This window comes from Hylaeus anthracinus, unplaced genomic scaffold (assembly GCF_026225885.1).
Source record: "Hylaeus anthracinus isolate JK02 unplaced genomic scaffold, UHH_iyHylAnth1.0_haploid 11994, whole genome shotgun sequence".
Classification (NCBI taxonomy): Eukaryota; Metazoa; Arthropoda; class Insecta; order Hymenoptera; family Colletidae; genus Hylaeus; species Hylaeus anthracinus.
In genome coordinates, this window is record NW_026534341.1 from 12,439,983 (window position 1) to 12,460,468 (window position 20,486).

The 20,486-nt window shown below is 38.9% G+C and overlaps 1 protein-coding gene across 3 annotated transcripts in view; it reads left to right on the forward strand.

Annotated features, from left to right (window-relative positions):
- Positions 1-20,486, forward strand: part of LOC128888507 (agrin-like) — a 546,810-nt gene that overhangs the window by 134,516 nt on the left and 391,808 nt on the right. For all 3 annotated transcript variants that reach the window (XM_054145409.1, XM_054145410.1, XM_054145411.1), the window contains exon 3: positions 8,722-8,757. In XM_054145409.1, coding sequence (XP_054001384.1) covers positions 8,722-8,757 — 36 coding nt within the window. The remainder of the gene's footprint in view (positions 1-8,721; positions 8,758-20,486) is intronic.

Sequence of the window (20,486 nt, forward strand, 5' to 3'; positions counted from 1 at the left end):
AGGTGTACAAAGTGTCCTATCATTTTGTCCCGCACTGTAGCAACAAGTGGGCATAACACACAAGTGTACACGTTACGCCCGCGCGTTATCACCACGATTAAAGACACGGTGCACTCGAACCCGCGTCACCGCGCGTTACAGTGGGCAGTTCTGCTCCCGTAACAATTCACTGTTACCAGAAATCCCGATGCCATTGTCTCCGAGAAATTATTGCGTTGGGTTGGCAGCGGAAAGTTCGCGGTTCCCCGTTCCCCTGTAATTTATGCGCCGACGGGGAATAAATCGCCGCTGGTTATTAAAATTAAAAGAGAAGCGCCGTTATTTCCGCTCGGCTCGTTCGCGCGGCAAATTCTTCCTTCCGGCGTCGCGCCGCCCCCGACGCCTATCGGTTTATCGAGCCAGAGGGGCGAGAGGAGAGAGTGAGAGAGAGAGAAAAAAATAAACAGGAAACGAACGGTATACGTGTTTCGTCTTCGCGTCGGTATACAGCGGAGGAAACGGAAAATCGAAAGTGCTTCGCCGCCATTTCCGGGCGTCCCGCTCGCGGCGTTGCTGTCGAATGCAAAAAAGGAGAATGAAATATCGCGTCTGCGAGCACGACCCGTGAAATTCTTCCCTCGAAAATGACCCCTGTGCGCGATACAGTTTACGTACACGCTGTTGTAACCTTTTTCGTTCCGCGTAACGATTTTCACGACGAATTATTCCTTCGTTTCGCGTGAAATTGTTTCGCAAATTGAGGGAGGTCTTCATTTCTTCTTTTGCTGGCATAGTAATTGATAGAAACTTTTGAAATTTGGTATTTTTATTTATATATGTGTGCAGAGGATTTTATTAAATTCTATTAATTTAGGTACAATATTCCGCATTACGTCAGGCGATTGCGTTCTCGCCGATGATGGTCCGAATCAAGGAAGAATGCTTTTGTTTCAACGTATGGATGACACTGTTTGTCATTGAAGAACAAACAAAATTAAGTATCAGAGAAAATAAATTTTAATGAAATTTTCAAACTTAAATGAAGTTATAAAAATAAATACCACAATAAGTGTTTCATTATAAAGTTTCCAGTAGTCTGGAAACAAAATTTAATTACAGTAGAAATTTTCAAGGGTATTATAGTCTGACAATCAATGTTTTAAGGTCGATTCAGACTATACGACACGTTCCGGCAACGACACGTACCGGCACCGAGTCACCGACACGACAAAACATTAAATCACGCATTTTAATGGAACTATTCATACTTAACAGACACCGACCTGAACGTTTCGCCAACGGGAATAGTGTGAATAGTTCCATTAAAATACGTGTTTTAATGTTTTGTGTCGTGCCGGTGCCGGTACGTGTCGTTCCCGGAACGTGACGGTCCGTGTCGTATAGTCTGAATCGACCTTTACACGAATACAATTCCTCCCTATCCGTGCTATACGACCTACTACCATTTCCGTCTTTAATTTGGCCAACAGCGGCTGGCGATGATCGGCAAAGCTTTTCACTGTCACGAAAACGAGCGAATTCGAACGGACAAATCGTACCTGAAAATTTCGCGCGAAAGGACGACACTGTCGACCGTGTCACTGTGACTTTTGACGCTGTTTCCAGCTATTACGAACAAAACCAACACACGCGCAGTAACCCGGAGGCTTACTAGACACCATCAATTTTTCACGCCCCGGCTGGTTATCCAGTCTCGAGGCCATTTCGGCGTTACTGTCGGACCTTGCAACTTCTGATACGGTTTGATGGGGCCTTCCACGACGAGGAAGCCGCGCCTCAGACAGTGTGCCCTGGCTGCTTGGTGGCGCGAGTGTGTTATCCGTCGGCTTGTGGGAGTGGCAACACGTGTTTCCCATGTGTGTCAACCCGCAGTCGTAGCCGGGGGTTGAGAAAGGGGAATATCGGCGCGATATCGGGCTGCACGAGTTCTCATAGAGGCGGGCTGCATACATATCGTCGGTTTGCCAGCGCCGTGTGCCACCAACTGCACGAAACGTGCACACAGCCGAATACACGCGTCCCGGAACGCTGTACCTCGGGGAGGAAAAGCTTCTTTACATCGACGAGCAATTTTTCATAAGCGGCGACGAACGGTTTTTGCGTGTGAGATTAGATAAGCCACCCTTTGATGTGTTTCGTGTCGGTTATGTTACCAACTAGGGACGTGCACGAGACGTCTGACATCGATTCCGGACCTTTTTACAAGCCAGAAGATGTTACGATCCTTCGGATACTTTATTTCAGTGTCTTTTTATTCGTCGTCTTTGTCGCATAAAGGTTCGGGCGAGATATTATTTTTGGAGAAAATATTTTTTGAGAAAGTTTTTGGAGAAAGTTTTTTTTTACGGGACTTTAGGACTTTTTTTTAATAAAATACAGGTACACATTGATTTTTGGGTAATTTTTGACGTGGAAGTTGAATATGAAAATTATTACTTGGATATTTTGTTTTAGAATTTGAACACATTAAGAGTAAGCTCATCACGTTTTATGACAGAATTACTTTCTCAAATATAGAAATAATTTTATTCGTGATCATCGAGTTTATCTTTTCAATTGAATTTTTACTTTGTGGGCTAACGAGACCTTTAATTAATCCTAACCGAAAATATTTCTGTACATTGATAGAATAAATGTAAGTTCACATCCATTGATCGAATTACTTTTCTTGGACCTCGAATTCAACCCAATTTCCATTTATGAAACAAGTTCTTTCAGATATTCAGAGGAGTAAGAATCTAAATAAAGCCTGCAAATGTTCGTTCTCCTTTGACTTTCTTTGCAACAAGGAACATGTTTTTAATCATTTATTCTATAGAAAGTCTTGGCACAAATTTCAAATTTAGACACGCGAAATGGAATTCTTTATAAATAATTAATTTGTTCTTAAAAAAAAGGTTTCTCATTAACCTTTTGACCGCAAAGGGCATATATATAAACACACATTATTTCAATGCACAGGCATTAAGCATACCTTACAATATATTTGTAGTACTTTTATTTCTCAATCTTCACCATATACTGAATATACAGTTAGTCCCATTAAGTATTCGTACCCTCTACGTCTATTGACGAAATTTATATAAATTAAACGATAGGTTTGATATTTGCAAATAAATCTTTTATTATAGATGTATACATAAAATGTATTCATATACTTATTTATTATAAAACAATTATTTGAAAACATTAAGCCCATCGTTTAATTTAGACAAGTTTCTTCAATACTTGCACTATCTTTACATATATTTAGTTAATAAAAATATCCGATCGCCATTTCCCTGAAACGTTCCGCATATCGAACAGCAATCAGGCGAGCGAACGTTTGATCCAGCGACGAGCTGGCTCTAATTAAGAAACAATTTCGCGAAGGTAATGAAATCCCGTTTTCCAGCCGTTGGATAAAATTTGACCGTTATCGAACAAGCGGAAAGAGACCGTGCAGCGACGCGAAATTGTGCTCGGGAGTCCTTATGAATCGCTGCGGCGACGTAATTACGGTTCGCCATTGCAACAAGTAATTTCCGAAACGCGCGCGTCTCGTTCCGCGCGAGCAACGAGCGAGAAAAATAAAATTAAATTCCCCGCGGGAATTAAACGCGATATTTCCGTTTCATTGATTTTTGCATTACCTCCCCCGACTACCCCGGTTCGTTCTGTCTGCTCCTGGCGCTCTGTGCGCCACGTCGCAGATTTAAAATACATTTGTCCCTCTCCCTTCCGCGGGAGCCATTTTTCCGTTGCGCGTACACGAGTGTAGATTACCGTGAATGTATACGCGTGATGAATTACTCCGAACGGGCGATATTTCTGCGTTAACATATTCCAGTTCGCGCGACGGTAACAAAACCGCGTCGCTTAAAAAATCCTCCGAGTCGTAACGTATATTTAATCGTGTGAATTATTGCGTTTCCGTCGAGGGACGTTACCGTCCCGATTCGTACCCGGCGAGCAGTTTTCGGGCCATGTTACTCGGCGCTGCAATAACGCCCCGTAAAATACATATTTGTCGCGAGCACACACGAACTTTCTTGTTTTCCTTTGGGTAGGGTGTTCGTCGCAGACGTAGTATGTATATTAAGTCGCCGCGGGTATTCGCGACAACTGTGACAAAATAGAACGATAATGTTCAATGTGACAGTGGTTGTCGAATTGGAGACATTCGAGCCGTGTTTTTCTAAGCGTCTCTTTCGTAAGCGAAACAACTTTCTCTGCGACGACGAGTCGAAATCGATTTATCAACGGTGCAGATATGAAACGTAAAGTTTGTTTCGTCCCAAGGAACCATAAAACGTGAGTGTTCGTTGGGTATGTTTATGGAATGTAGGCGAAGAAAGACCAGTTTTATGGATTAAGGTATTTCGATGATTTTAATGAATGTTTGATTTTCGTTTCGACTTCAAATTCTCTGTACAAATACAAATATCGAAAATAGTTCTTTCCTTTTTAGGAAAGTTATTTACATATAATAAGTTATTAAAGTGAAAAAAGTATATTTGTAAGTTAAAATCGATTTATAGATAAAAATCTCTTTGGTTTATGCAATCGAATACCATTCAAAATTCATCCTAGGCAAAGTTAAAAATTTGACTAAAAAAGTCAAATTAATTAAAAGTATGAGAAAATGTAGTTTCAAGTCTTCAATGACTATGAGACTCTCATTTCGTAAATCCAATAGTAAAACCTCCTCTCATCTACATCGTTTCTTAAAAGTGTAGCTGTATTACTGAAATTTTAAATACGTATGAAGAAAATGTTAAAAATTATCGATATCTCAATGTTTCAAAGTAAGAGTTCGCTCTTCAATTCGTATAAAGAAAATGAGAAAAATCATCGACATTCTAACGTTTCGAAGTAAGAGTTCACTTTTTAATTACAAATTTGTATTGTTTAGTAATCGTAACCGTAATGATCTCAATAACCAGTAATAGAGTAACATTTACCGATTGAGCATGCTGAGTTTCAAATCGGCCGGGATAGTATTTCTCGAGATGAAGCTTGACTGCTTCCTCGAACCATCTGACGTATCAGTGATTTTCATGTTAACCTGAACTGATGGATTGGAAACCTGACACGAGGATGGTGATTGGCGGCTGCTCGGTAACCGACTTCCAAATCACTGACTGTTGCAATTGGTTACCGAGCCTTGGCTGCTTTCAGAATCCCAGGTCACGCTATTAACGAACAACTAGCAGCTAATGAATTGAATAATTGATAAATTGGTATACAACAAAATTTCTCTACAGGTATACATATTACCAACCCTGTTATTTCGTTTACAATGAATCTTTCGTAGAGATTTCAAGATCTAAATACCTCGTTTAAGCCCCTTAATTTCCAAGAAACGTTGAAATGAATTTCTGTCCTGCTTACTCTTGGGGAACCCTCAGTTTTACGATGAGTCTTCTTGTTGTTAAAGTCGGAAGATGAGGAAATATCGAGCTCCGAGCAGTAATTTTGATTTCTCCACAGTGAACGTTCTCTACAGGTTCTCTTCCACTCATGTATACATGACGTTCATTAACCGATAGACACCGTCGTTCACAAATACGTGGATACTTACTACCTTTAATGAGTAATTAATATACACCGTAAATAGTTATTATACAACTTTTGTTGCTATATTCTATATGATCAATGCAGGGCCGACGCAAGGCAGGTTCAGCGCGTTCACCGGAACCCGGGCCCGCGTTTTAAAAGGCCCCGCGGTCTACGAAAATTACTGAATTAAAAGGCACCGATTTTGATTAACTTTTTACAGACTGATGATACCATTAACAAATACAAGACACTTTTTTGGTAACGCTGATTAAATTGAAAGGAGTGACAAAAATCATCAAAGCGTTATTATTTAATATTGATCTTATAAAAAATATATAATATGTAACAGCATTTATAAATAAATAATTCCTCGTTGTAAAATTTAACTGTAGGATTTAAATGTAAATCCAGGCACCGCAAAAGGTCACGCCGGCCCTGGATCAATCATATTAAACGTCTTGCGTGGCATATTCAATTGTATAATGAAACTATGAGATCGTTTAGATAGAAAAATTCAGAAAAAGTATTTGATATATCAAAAACATTTATAACGAATATTACAAAATAAATGAGATGAAATTTTAACATTATTTAGTTATCTCTATAGTTTTTTTATCAGTACTAATGTAATATTAATAAAAACTATTAATAAGATAAACGTATCGAAACGTAAATAATATAATTGATATTAATAGATTCACAACTTTTATTACAATTAGTAATAAATGGATTCTTAGGTTCATAATGCTGCTAACAACAACGATATAGAAATAATACAACACTGATTCAGAATTGTAGAATTTCCACTCAGAATCCTTGTACACTATCGTCAGAACCGACATAGAGACCTAAAAATTGTATTCACCCAAAATCCTAGAACTGAGAGATGTAATAAGGTTTCTTATCATGCAGTAAACTGTCAACAGTTGGGGCTAACAGTGTCTCTGGTCGACAGTGATTTCTTCCTCTTGTGTATACGATGATTACGAGATAGAATTTCAGTGGATCATGAAACCCTTGATGAAGGTACCTCGAACACTGATGCTAGAGGATTATTCCAGAACAACACGACCTGCATTCGCAACCATCGAACGGTATTAGCAGCAAGAACCCGAGCCACGAAAGCCCCGAACGTGTCAGTCGTCCGAAGTCCTAAAACTCGAAGACAGCGAAGGGTCCCTAACCGTGTCATAAACCCTGCCAGCAATTGGAGGGAAAAGTGGCCTCCGTTGCGCTTACCATATAATACTCGCCGTGCTATGCAACGTTGATAGCGAAACACGTCTCGTCGGAGCAAGCATTCGTTGTCGTTGAACGTGCATCGTTCGTGTACGAAGTGTCCCGGAATTCGTCCAGAAACTTGTAATTATTTTCAACGTCATACGTGCCAGTGCAGCGGACGCGGAACCTCTTCATTAAAGGGATCCCAGGAAAGGATAATTAAAAGTTTCACGAGAGGAACGCCAGAGTGCCTAGCATGTTGCGCAACTCGGGGTACCCGATGTCTCCCTGTTATTTGCTCCCCCGAAGTTGACCCGACCCGTCCGTCTGCCTTAACCTCGATTCGCGTAAGAGATTTCCTTCCTTGGGTCTCGTTGTTCGAGAAACCTAGGATCGGGCTGATTAGCGCTTAGACGTTAATTACCGTTGTCTCGGGGACCCCGCAAAATCGACGAAAGTTTTCGTCTGCGACGCTTCTTGACGAGACAGGTTGATTTTGTCGTGAACTGAACTCGCTGGGGGAGACTAGATCGTTGGATGGTCTTTCAGTGCTCTTCGAGGCCCCGTGAATTTTAATTCGGTTCAACTTTGGGGAAATGTAGTGTTTCTCTGTTGGTAGTAGCAAACAAATGTGAAATGTTAGGCGTAGAAGAAAGTTCTGTCTGCAATTTGAGCTGAGTTCAAAGTTTTTTGTCATTTTTAAGTATTTGGTTATTTGACATTCAGGGATAGGATTGATTTGGCTTCGTTTGCTTGGATTTTGTTAAACGTTATATTATTATTGTGTAATTTAAGTATTTAGTTTAAACGTCTACGTTATGGTATCCTATGATGCCATTGATAACGATAATTAGATTCCTGGAACACCAAGTTACCTACTGGTATGTCAACTGTTAGACTAGAATATTTCAGGTCTGTACAGTAACAAATAAAACAATTGTTTATGACTATCTAACAATGATCATAACCATTTATCAGATGATAGAAATTCCACTCTTCTATTTGCATTTTGTTAGAACCAAATCGAACGATTCTTCACCGAGTTACGAGACTTCAAATCCAATTAATTATAAACAAAATAAAACAAATGTTTAAGAGTATCTAACAATGATAACAATTATCTGTTAGATAGTTGAAATTCCGCCCTTTAATTTGAATTTTTGTAGAATCAAATCGGATGATCCTACGCCGAGCTACAACACTTTAAATTTCCTATCTATTTGAGAATTATGAATGAATGATTGACCCACTGACCTACATCCTTATATGGAGATGTGTACGCATGCTGTAGTAAAGTAGTAAAAATCGTGAACACAGTAGTATTTTTTGGAAACGCCTAGTACGTGGAAGAATTTGACAACAAACACCTTTAACTGATTTGTCTTCAATATTTAACGAGTTCCTTTCGAACGATTTTGATGAAACTTGGTATACAGAGGCTTTTGGAAGCGCTGATTCCAAATTTGAACTCGAAATTTACAAATTCAAAATGACGGACCCAATATGACTGAACCAAAATACGAAAAGTGATTCAATTTCTATGAAACTTGGTATACAGAGGGTTTTGAAGGCGCTGATTCGAAATCTGAACTCAAAATTTGCAAATTCAAAATGGCGGATCGATTACGACAGGAAAAAATACGAAAAATGATTCAATTTGTATGAAACTTAGTATACAGGGGTTTTTAGAGGCGCCGATTCTAAATCTAAATTCGGAATTTATAAATTCAAAATAGCGGATCCAATATTGAAACTTGATATCGCAGTTTTTTTTCCACTATTAGCCCTTACTGTGGGGACTTCTTACTCCACTGTAAGTATTGTGTAGCATACTATGTACGTAATGGTTACAAAGGCGTGGTGGCTTCAACGTGCTTATTTCCAGCTAAACTATTTTTAACTCTCCTGGTGTACGTGTTGTGACTAATTTCACTAATATTACTCCTTTTCTCTTTCCAGACATGTCCTACAAGCCGCAGCGTTCAGTTATCGAGGGTAAGTTTCCATTTCCGTTTCCATGCTTCTTCAAGTATGAAAGTACTAGCTTCCACTGAACACCTCGCAGCTTTTGTTTAAGGGGTCTTTTCACTGTAACGCTTCGAAAACTTGGCCAACTTCGAGAATTATTTTAATATTTCACATTATCAGATGAAGAATCTCATGTATCGCCTTATTCAAAACGTTCCAACTTTGTTAATTTCACAAATTGTGTACTCTAATTTTACTAAAAATGTATTCATAATATTCATTCGATTATTATTTGTAGCAGAGTATGTTGATAATTCAGTTCGAATAAAATCTTACACCAACGATACTCCACTCTAAATGAAATTTCCTTGCAAGTACGTTAAAAATGAGCAAGCTCGACAGTTCAGAAGAGTAACGATATTATCATAAGATAGGAAGCGAGGCTGAGAAGTGACTGTTGCTTGTCGAGACAGGCACGAAGGGAGGCGAAATCGTACACGACTCGCAGAGAAATAGCGCTTCAATGTCTCGCGTTGCGAATTGGCCATCACGCGATATTTAAGAACGCGTTATACAGATATCTGACGGACACGAGGGGCTCGTGTCTTTCGGATCGCTGCACGACTCAATTATACACATGAACCACGGCGCAGAGGCGAATCTCTAAATTGCTCCGATTGGAACGATCACGCAATGGCGTTTGCGGGCACGTCGGGAATCTCGTCGAGGTTAATTGAACGGCAAATTCTTGGAGTTCATTCTTTCTCGGCTCGAATGCGTTTACATCGCGCTCCCGTATCGCGAAAACGGCAATCTTTCAGCTGCTTACAACGATGGTCGTGCATAAATGACCAGAATTACGTAAAACACCGCTTTTTCTTGGATCGCAAAACGCGCTCTTGCGCGAATTGCCGTGAAATACACGAAAGTTCTTTCCTTTTTCAGCGATAATGAGCACTGGTACTCTTTATTTTTGTTTATAGTATTCTGAAAGTTTAATTTGAATTATTTTTTAAATTGATACCGTTTAATAAACAGGATATTTCTCACAAATAACGAAATACTACGACAATTGGTATAGTGACTCTTTCAGACCTGTCGTCCACAATTGAGTACAGAAAATTTAAAAATTACCTATACCATCATTTAAGGCAAATATCCTTATTGATAACTACTCTATTGGGATTGTATTTTTATTTTTTCATACTAATTTTAGTCCAAGGTAACGCTAAAAATTAATTTATATTATTACCAGAAAAAAAATATAATTCAAATTTGAAAGGGTTAATTGCGAAGTTTTATTGTTATCGAAGTGCAACAACAGTTTGGCATTGTTTGCGCTCACAGAAATTATCGAATACAGGACTGATCAAATTTCTCCACAAATCAAGACTGCTGGCAATTTTTCCCATTGCTATCGTTTTCACTAGTGAAAGAGGTCATTAATCGCCCCTGCTCGCCACCCGTTTCGATCGTTATCTTCTGCAACGTTGAAAAGGCGTTCACTTTTACAAAACACTGGCGCAAATCATCCTGTCAAACGCGTTATGGCGGGGCCCTTTTTCAAATCCTACGGATTCTCTCCATTGTTGCGTGTGTATCGGCGTTTCGTTTCGTTTCGTTCGCGAGCCTCGCGGTCGATGCTTTACATTTTACAATCACTGCGAACATTGTGGTCAAAGTGCTTGGCAGGTATTGGTGGACGGACGAAAAAATATTTCACCGAATTTTTAGCTCGGAATAAACTCTTTTGATGCATTTAGTTTGGTTGCTCGTGGATTGCGAGTCTTTCGATATCGTCGACGTACAGCTGCCGCGGTTGAGTATTTATTTGAAACAGCTTTGCTTGGGTAACGACGGTTGCCTAAATGAAAGATTGCGCTTCAACTCTTTTTTTATATAATGTACACTGATAATGTCAGTAGAAAAGATATAGGTAGGAAAGAATATTGACTATTTGTTTAGATAAGAGAATTTTTTGCAAAGACGTTAAATGTATATAAATTAGAAGGAACTGACTTAGGATAACTGACTTAGGACAACGGACGATTTTGCGCTTACACTAAATGGAACTCCGTCAGAGCATGGAAAGGGAAATTCGTGGGAAGTTAATGGGTTAGTTACAGGCCGTCAGTGGAAAGAGAAAGATACATATTTGTAGGAGGTACGTCTTCCCGTCTTTTACAATTACTCCTTCTTGACAATGGTTTCGTTAATTAACAGTTCACGAGACAGGCCAAGCAAGTACAAGCAGAACTTATAATAGGTGCTCTGGCATTCTATTATTTCAAAGATTTGTACGGGGAGAAGCGCGTGCACGTAAAACTTTCACGGCGAAGAATTGTCATCTGCTGATTTGAAACGGAACTTGGGTACTAGTGTTGGCTCAAGCACTCCTTCGATGTTATTTGAAGGAACATAGGCTATGCAATTGTACCGAGCTCCTTACGGATCTCTTCCTGCAAATTTCCTCCAGAAAATTAAATATTAATTTTCATTAGCATTTATAGTTGATTATAATCGTATTTGCAGTATCTTTGAGTGACTCAGCTAATCGAGAAAGTTGTCAGAGATCATCAATTTTAAATCATTTTGTGCTACTTTTAGGAACGTGGTTGATTTATTTGTTAAAATTGTTGGTTTATTAAAATTTATATTTCTAAAATATATTTAATATATTTAATTTTGATTAGTGAGAAAAGCAAGTGGTGGTAATTCTTGAATAATTATTTCATTATTCCAAGAAACCTTGAAGCTGGTAAAACATTACACACTTCACTAAAATGGTCAAAATTTTATTCTAACGAGCTTCGTTCTTGCTCCTTCACTAAGGTTTCTAAGTCTAAAGTCTAAAGTCACTAAATCTCTGTGTTTATGATGATTTGTTCCATAACGTCAACTGGTGAATTCGTTATTTGATGAGGAATATCATATAAATTTCGACTGTTATTAGTAGTGAACCAACGACTATACAAGTGTATTTACGAAATTTCATTATTATTGTGCAGAAATTCGAGTACGACATTTTCTTAATTGACAATATCATTAAAAGCTCATTCATCGGACAGTCATAAATATTTGCTATTGATTACGTTTCGATGGCTAATTAATTTTGCCATTTATGTATTAGTATTAAAGCCACTTTTAATAGATGAAGGTACTACAATTACGTTTAATTTTCAACAAATTTCCAAATTGAATATTAAAATATAGGAGGGAAACTCTCATTGTTATTGAAAATTTGTATATGGAACTGAGGATTGTATTACACACTCGAAAATTTGATTACATAATTTGGAATTTTAATGTAAAGTTGAGAATTTTTGTAACCTAATGATAGCTTTGATATATACTTTTTTACTTTATGATACCTTTGTGGTGTTTCTTCGTTGAGAGAACAATACTATATTACAAAAGAAAATATATATATAAATGCCCTCCTTAAAAAATATAAAGGTTTCCCTCGTTTTATACAATAAAAAAATTATTCCTACAACCAAACATCACTATGTAAACTTCTCTTGGATAAAACTTAATGATTGTTTCTAAAAGAGAAATATGGCGATCCCTGTTCATTATTATTGATGTACTCCAAACTTTGAAGAGCCGAAGAGGCGATAGCCCGTCAGAAATAGCCGGCGTGGCGCATCTCCTTAACAAGCAGAGAAATTACCTTACACGTTTCGAGGCTACGGAATGCCCTCGTGAAATTTGTAGCGCAGCAAATGTCGATTATCAATTATTACCGAAGTTTGGGGCGCAGAGGACGAGGCGGACGTCGGGGTACGGTTACCATTATTTGAATAGTTCACCGATACGATCGTTTCGGCAATGCGCACTGCGGGTATCCGAAGTTCAACATCCGGATATTGAATATGGTTGCACGGAAATTGGGAATATTCCGGATACTTCGGTAGGGCCGGTTACTTCGTGCAACATCAGATGTTTCGATGACAACGGTGGCCGGTGGCCAATTAGTTTTGAATTCCGCGTAAATCTAACCAGGAAGGGTTCTGCTTACGGTCGAATAATTGGAAACGGTCACGCGGCTGCGATTCCACGCGGTGATTCGTCGAGACGTCTTCCTGGGATCTCGAGATCATTCTCATGGCTGTGGTGCAATGATCGATACGGTTTAGAGAAGACTAATTCGAAACACTCAATTTTAGAAGCTTGATAACATGGAGAAATGTTCCCCTTTTAAATGGTATACATTTGTGACATCTGATATAAAATAATGATTCAAAGAAAATTGTTATTTTCGATGCTACTTTATTAAGTTTACTTTGTTAGGTCAACTCTATTACTCCATTATGTCAACTTTATGACTATTTTATTAAGTAATCTTGACGAATAAAAAGAATTCATGTAGTATTTTTTTTTATAAGAGTAATTGAAAGATACATAAATGAGAATGTTATTATAAAATTGAGAATTTCAATATAAGATGGAAAAGTTATGTATAAAATTTATATATAAAACGGTGATTACGTAGAGAATTTCTGATCTTAATCAAACACGAAGAGTATGTATGAATGCATCCAATGTTACTTGAAATGAAAGTACACATGAAACATGCAATTCTCATAAATGAGAATTTTATTATGAAATTGGGAATTTTAATATAAGATGGAAAAGTTATGTATATAAAATATTTACATATATAATTGGTATATAAAATGGAGATTACGTAGAGAATTTCTGTGTTTAATCAAACACGAAGAGTATGTTTAAATACATCCAATGTTATTTTAAATGAAAGTACAGATGAAAAATTCACCAACCCATTTTGAAAAGCTCTCTACAAGAACGAATGAACCTATTATGGCTATTTGGTCCTGAATTTTGTTCATTATTCTGAAAAGATAGTGATTTAAATAACTGAATTTAAAAAAGTGACAATATATATGAGTTTGAACAATTACTGACATTTTGTGACGTCTTAGAGTAGGAAAATATTTTCACATCGTGTACACAGCTGACACGTTTTGACACCCTTAGCACCGTGAAGTAGGTGTTTCTCGTACGACTGTGATGACGCGTATGTCCTCCGGGAAGCATACTTTCGCATGATGTAACGATCCGCCATCGATTGGCTGGAGTATTTGCACAGAATCATTCGAACCATCTTAGAAGCTTCAAGAGTGAGTCTTCGTTGCCAAGGAAAGTCGCAAATATCTCCGAATTTCGTGCTCCTCGAGATGCTCTCCAACGTCCCAAAATTTATTCCATTTACGAGTGGCTTCCCCGAGAGTAATTCTTATCGAGTCTCATCACGTTCGTATTGTCACATCCGTTCTATGGATGAAGAAGGAAGTACCATGACATAATAACTCTTTTTGAAATATACCACTTATCGACGTTTTTTTGACGAAAGGCCTAATTAAACTCATAAAATGAGTTGGTATACTTGATAACTGAATGGATATTCATGTTATGCGATACTTGTCCAGTCATTAACTAAATCAATATCAATATAAGCTATGAATAAACTGTAGTTTACTGCAACAGACTATTTAGTTATTCAATATCCACCCAATTATCAACAATTCCGCCACATTTATTACAATTAACTACAATTTACCCAATGTTGGCGCTAGTAATTATTCGAGTTAGAACATCAATACCCCCATGACTGGTTCTAAATGAATATTCATTCAAAATTATTTTAATTTATTCCTCAATTAATACAATATTCTTATTATTATATTAAACTGAAATATACAGAGTACTGGTAGTTCATTGCTTTCTGAATAATGTACAATGAAGAACTAAACATTAATTATTACGTTTGTAATCATTTAACATATTTGGGTCACGGTTCCATTCCCAAACTAGTGTATTGCTATGTCATCGCGTCCCTAAATGCCTCTAGAGCCTTTAATTATCTCTTGAATAATTATTTCATATTGTACTTGAATTTATATCACACTGAGCTATCGAAAGTTATTGCAAATCGAGCTCCAAGCCGTCAGTGTCGTAGAGAGTAGATTCAGTATAAGTCGACGTACGTATAAAGCGTAAGTAGTAGTGGATCGTCTCTAGTCAGACACGTTACGCATCGAACACGAGTGGCGCTATTACTCCTACAATTTCTAACACAGGTTACTCTAAAAACTATTTCAAATAAACGTTGCTTCAGCTAAGATCCTGTAAGTAATATTCATCTTAAACAACATAAACTTTAAAATACAAAAATCATATTAATCCTTCACGTAAAACTTTAACCTGCAATCAGAGATACGTTTGAATGTAGATGAACTTTTACACTTGAAATAATTCGAACAAAAATATCATTGCAATTATTACAACTCACATAAAAATTGCCAGTTCCAATTTAACCCTCTATTGGCCAATTTTGTTTCTGCAGACAACTCGCAAGGCATTTATTTTGATATTTCAAGTTGACAGTGCTTCTAACCGTCATTGATATTTTTATTGGGAGACTACGGATCTTTATGCATTTATAGGAAATTTGAATGTACAAGAACCTACAAAATGCAAATAATATGCAAGAATATAAAAAAGATTGAAAATGAAGTTCATGTTATAATATTTGCAGAATAAAATGAATTCCCATTAAGTTCAATTTTTGTAGACACGTTCCCGAAGATTTTATTTTGCATAAAGATCCACAGTCTAGTTATTAATTATCAGAGATATAATATAATTATGACGTACGTCATCTTGTGAAAAAAAGTATGTGATCTGAAAGTTACATTGGCTTATAAAGGTTTAACATAAAGGAATAACATTCAATGAACCTTAAATAACTAAAGAATATTCTCCTTAGCTAAACAAGAAAAGAAATTCAGATCTGAAACGGTAAATTACCTTTCAAGCATCTTTGGCATCTTTAAAACTGTATCGATGATCGTAGCAGGGACTCGAATCTTTAATTCAATTGAATTTTGAAAGCTTTTAAACAAGGAGGTCACGAAACTTGACCGAACGAGTCTCTAATAAAATCAACGTAAAGCTCTATACACGGCGTGCTTAAGTAATACACAGAGCAGGCGAAACAAGGTCGTTGTCTCGTTGCATTATGATGCATATTAATCTGAACGTTAGCCCCGTCGTCGTTCCCAGCGAGGAAGGTCCCGTGGATTGAACGGGACAGAGCGTTTTGAAAAGAAATCTCGAAGCGGAGAATTGTTTTTGTGCAACGTTCCGTTTCTAGGTCCTCTTCTTCTGTGCGTTGGAACGAGGCGCATTGTGGAGGGCGAAGGCCGCCCACGTACGCAGACCTACGCGGCTGTAGCGCGCCCTGAAAGGTCACCAATATGCTACTTTTTCCCCCAGTTTCTTCATCTCCTGAGGGCGCATCGCGACGAGGTACGCATCTGTCGCATTAGCGTCGCTCGAATCACTCGCGTATCTCCGCATCACGTCGACTCACACATCCTCGCGCAACGTCGACGTTCGAAATCACTCCGGAGATGCAATACTCGATTGAACTGGGAAGATATATTGGCATGGTTTAAATGCATGTACTAATTTAGGTTTAATTGCGAATTCAGGAGCAGACTTAATTGCATACTGTGCACGATTTCATCTCGTCGAATATCGAATTCTTTGAAACAATAAACTTTCAACGTTTATACAGTCAGTGTAAGAAGTACTCGTATAGCAGCCCATTTAAAATAAATGGTTCCTGTACGAATACTTATTACACTATGAATATTCGTATCCCCTATGTCCACCGAAGAAATATGTTTAAATTAAATGGCAGGTTTGATGTTTCCAAGTGTATTTTGTATAAATATGTGGATGTATTAGGCTGTCCCAAAAGTGTCTTTCGTAATTTGCACTCAATTATTCTGTGCGGTAGTGTTTATATAAATAAACAATCTAATTTCTTAGATGTTGATGGTGTAACAGTAATGGAGCAAAATGAATCGTACACAATTCAATAATGTAACATTAGACATAAAATATTGTGTATGTATTACTTATTAATAACACGAAAGAAACTTTTCACACAACCTAATATATCTAATCAATTTGAACTACGAGACATCTCGTATGTGATCTGAAAGTGAATGGGCTGATTTACATTACACGCAAACGAGATCGCTATCGTTCGATTAAATACGCATCGCATGTCGTTGTCTCGCACGGAGAATGTTCCCATTTATGCTTTATCGCTCCCCTTTCGGGAACGGGGTGCGTTGAATAGAAGAGAAGGAGCTCGCGAAGTTCCATAGAGACGACTGAATGAAAAAGGTCGAGTGGAAATTCCGCCGAAAATATTCTACGACAGCGGGTGCAGTTACTATAAATCGTTGCGTCCTCGTGCCCCGTTCGCCACCCCCGCGTGCCAGGGTCGGTCGGCGTGAATGCGAACGTGGCGCGGGGGGGTTGAAAGAGACAGTGAGAAAGGGTAAAGGAACGCGGCCGCGGGAGGGAAAAAAGGAGTCCAGTCGATAAATTACGTGCGGAAAAAATCGTGCACCCGTAGGATGGAGGGAGAAAAAAGGGAGTCGGTGAGACAGGAAGATGGAGGGTTCGGAAAGGGAGGAGGGTGAAAAAGAGTGGGGCACGGAGGGATGGAATTGTCGGTTCACGTGGTATAAATGTAGGAGGGTGCTCGCTTTTTACGGGGATTTTTTCTGGTCCCTCTTGAAACCACCTTACACAGGCCTGCATTATCGCACTGCTCTCGCTAATATTGGCCGCGAAATTTTAGCAGACGCCTCGAACAGCAAAAAAACGAATAGGATATGTGAGCAAGCGACCGCCATTGCGATTAACTTTTCGCAGTAGCGTCTCTCTTCTCGAAAGGAGGAACGAAAAAAGTGTTTCGTCGCGACTCGTTTATTTCGCGGACTTATTCCTCTTCGGGGCGTAACTCCCGAATTGGCAATTTGTCGCGCGATGTCGTCGCCTTTCGCAACTAGCACCTGCCAATTTAATTTTAGACACTAAAATTTAACGAGTGGAATCTCGAACGTTGATTCCATTTACTTTCGTTCGAATTCAACTCTATTTAAAGCAGCGCGTGTTTAGGTGTGTAGCTTAAGTGCACCTTTCGGAAATTCTGAGTTTACGGCACTTCGGTTATTCAGGTCGAAACAACAATGAAAGGCAATTAACGGCAATTAAATTAAATTAATGATTTTAGAAAACATTGAACACAAGAAGACTCGAAGTAACATTTCCTCGATCGCAAATGATAAATTTCGTCAAGAAAATGAAATTGTTCAGAAAAGTTTATTTAGCTGATTTTCTAAAAGCTGATTTTCATTATGATTATTATGATAAAAATTTATTCAAATTCAATTTCGTTCGAATTTCAATTCCTCCAATCACTAGTCAACTCAGAATCAAATAATGTTTTTGACTGATTCGGTGTATTTCCACATAAAAATCTCAAGGCAATTGTGAATGTATTTTTCTTGCTAATTATTTTCGAGGAATATCTCTTAATTATTTCAATGCATGCGATAAATGTACCAACAAAATTTCCTTGGTTTACGTTCCTTGCGACGGAACCAAAAGAAAGGTAATATTCATGCCATAATTACCTGTACAGTTTCGTTTGTTAAGCGACCAGGTTCCCCTGTATCCTGTGCCCTCCGTAGACACTACTCCTTGCCCCACGTGAGTTGCGAGCCGGTGTACTTTGTGTGCACGGCACACGCGGCGTCTTTGCACAGTCCCGTACGTGGCGCGCAAGCTATACCCGCGGACAAAGATAAGGTTACGTTAAGAAATTGCTTTCCGTGGGACGAAGCCAAACCCGTCGGAACACTCCTCGCGCGGCAATCTTTTCTTCTTCCTTTGCTTCTTCGTGCCCTCGCGCACTCCTCGCTCTCAACCCTCTGTCGGCCCTTTTCCGACGTATCCTTCCGTTCGCCTTCTTCCTCTCCCACACATAGCCACCCCTGGCTCGCCTCGTTCCCTGCGGCTCTTACTTATATCACTTCAGCCTTCGTTCCTGTCCACTTCCTTCCGTCGAGATGCACGCCGACAAAAGACGACGGAGCCTCAAAGAGGCACAGGGAAAGAACGCGGGAAGCCGTGCGCCGGCCTTTGAGACCGCGCGAAGCCAGATTCGCACTTGGTCTTTGGCCACGGGGCGATGGTGACGACGATCATTTTTGTTACGATAGGAACACCCCCAACTCGAACTTTTCCAGATCTCAACGGCGAGGGTCACGTTCGCGTTGACGCAGTGCGGAAAATTCGATGGGAACAATCTTCTCGTTAGGTTTTACTGGGAAATCGTACATCTGGGACTGGGAAGAAGTGACGTTTGCCGTGTAATTGCAGGCAAGTTTCTGGAAGGACCGAGCAAGAGGTAGAATATTGTAATTGGAATAATAATGCGTCTTTGTTGGACCGTGATTGTATAGGAAAAGGAAATGAAGTATTGAGCGAACAAAGGGTAGGAATGTTGCTGTGGAACTTTCTTTGTTTTATGGTGATATTCTTAGGTAATATCAAACTGCGCCTCAACTTAATTAATGTTTGTTGGATATTTGTAATAGTAAAGAGGAATGTCTGAATCTTCTTATTGGTAGGTATTTTAATATACGTATATAAAAAGAACAGATGTTGGTTTGCCTTGTTTATCTTTAGATATTCTTAATTTATATTCACATATACTCGTCACGTATATTCACATACTTATCAATAAATTGAAGTACAAAGAAATAATCAAATCACATATACGTAATGTTAATATAAAAATAATTCGCAACACAGAAAATGATGAATTTGATATAAAAAAATCTTTTTATACCTGGTTTTATAAAATGTAACTTTCATTATGATCATTACGACACAAATTTATTCAAATACAATTTCGTTCGAATGACCATTCGAATTAGAATCTCTCCAACCAATAGTCATCTCAGAACCAAGTAATGTACCGATTCGGTGTATTTCCACGTAAAAATCTCAAGGAAAATATTCACCGCACGAATTTAAAAAAAAAAAAAAAAAAAAAACGTATCGCCGAGCGTTATTCTCGAATACGGTTTCCGTGCGCGATTCCATCCGCGCTGGCCACGGATCGTCGATCCGGAACGAGCGATGGGCGCGAAAGCGTTGGTTATTCGTTGACGCGATAATTCCGCGACTTCCATTTTTATTGACGCGCCGGCCATGCTCGCGAAAGGATTAATTCGCGACAGTAAATCGACTCGCTGAAATATCTGGCCGTTAGTCCGGCAATCCTGTGTACATTCGATGTATCCAGATTGCACGGCGACCGCGTAATGCGCGGCATAACAACGAGCGATAACACTTTATTATATTTTACAAAACCGGTCAGCGGCACCGGTTGCATTAAAGTCGACGTCCAGGGGTGGGATTGGTAGGAGGACGGGGGCGCGGCGCGAGAGGATTAAAATTAGCCCGTCATATTAACAGGACCGACGTGCAATTTACGTATTATTTAAACCCGTTTGCTGTAAATAAACGGGGCGAGCGTTAATCTCGTACAAGTTATAATGAGAAGCAAACGCGCCGCTTGTTCGACCGGCCCACTTTTCGAGTTCTTTGAACCGATGCGATACTTGCGAGCCCTTGCTCCTCTATTTTCTCGTTAATATTAACATACATCGACGGATCGAAGAGTCGCTTCCACGTCGATGGAGACGTTGTTTTAACGGCGTTTGCGAATAAAAAGCGTTGGTAAATTATTCGAACGGTGTTGTATTACGCAACAAAGGTAGATTTATTGTAGGGAGAAAGAAGACCGAGCTCTGGAAATATTTGGAGGGTGTTTTCTGGTTGACTTTATAGTC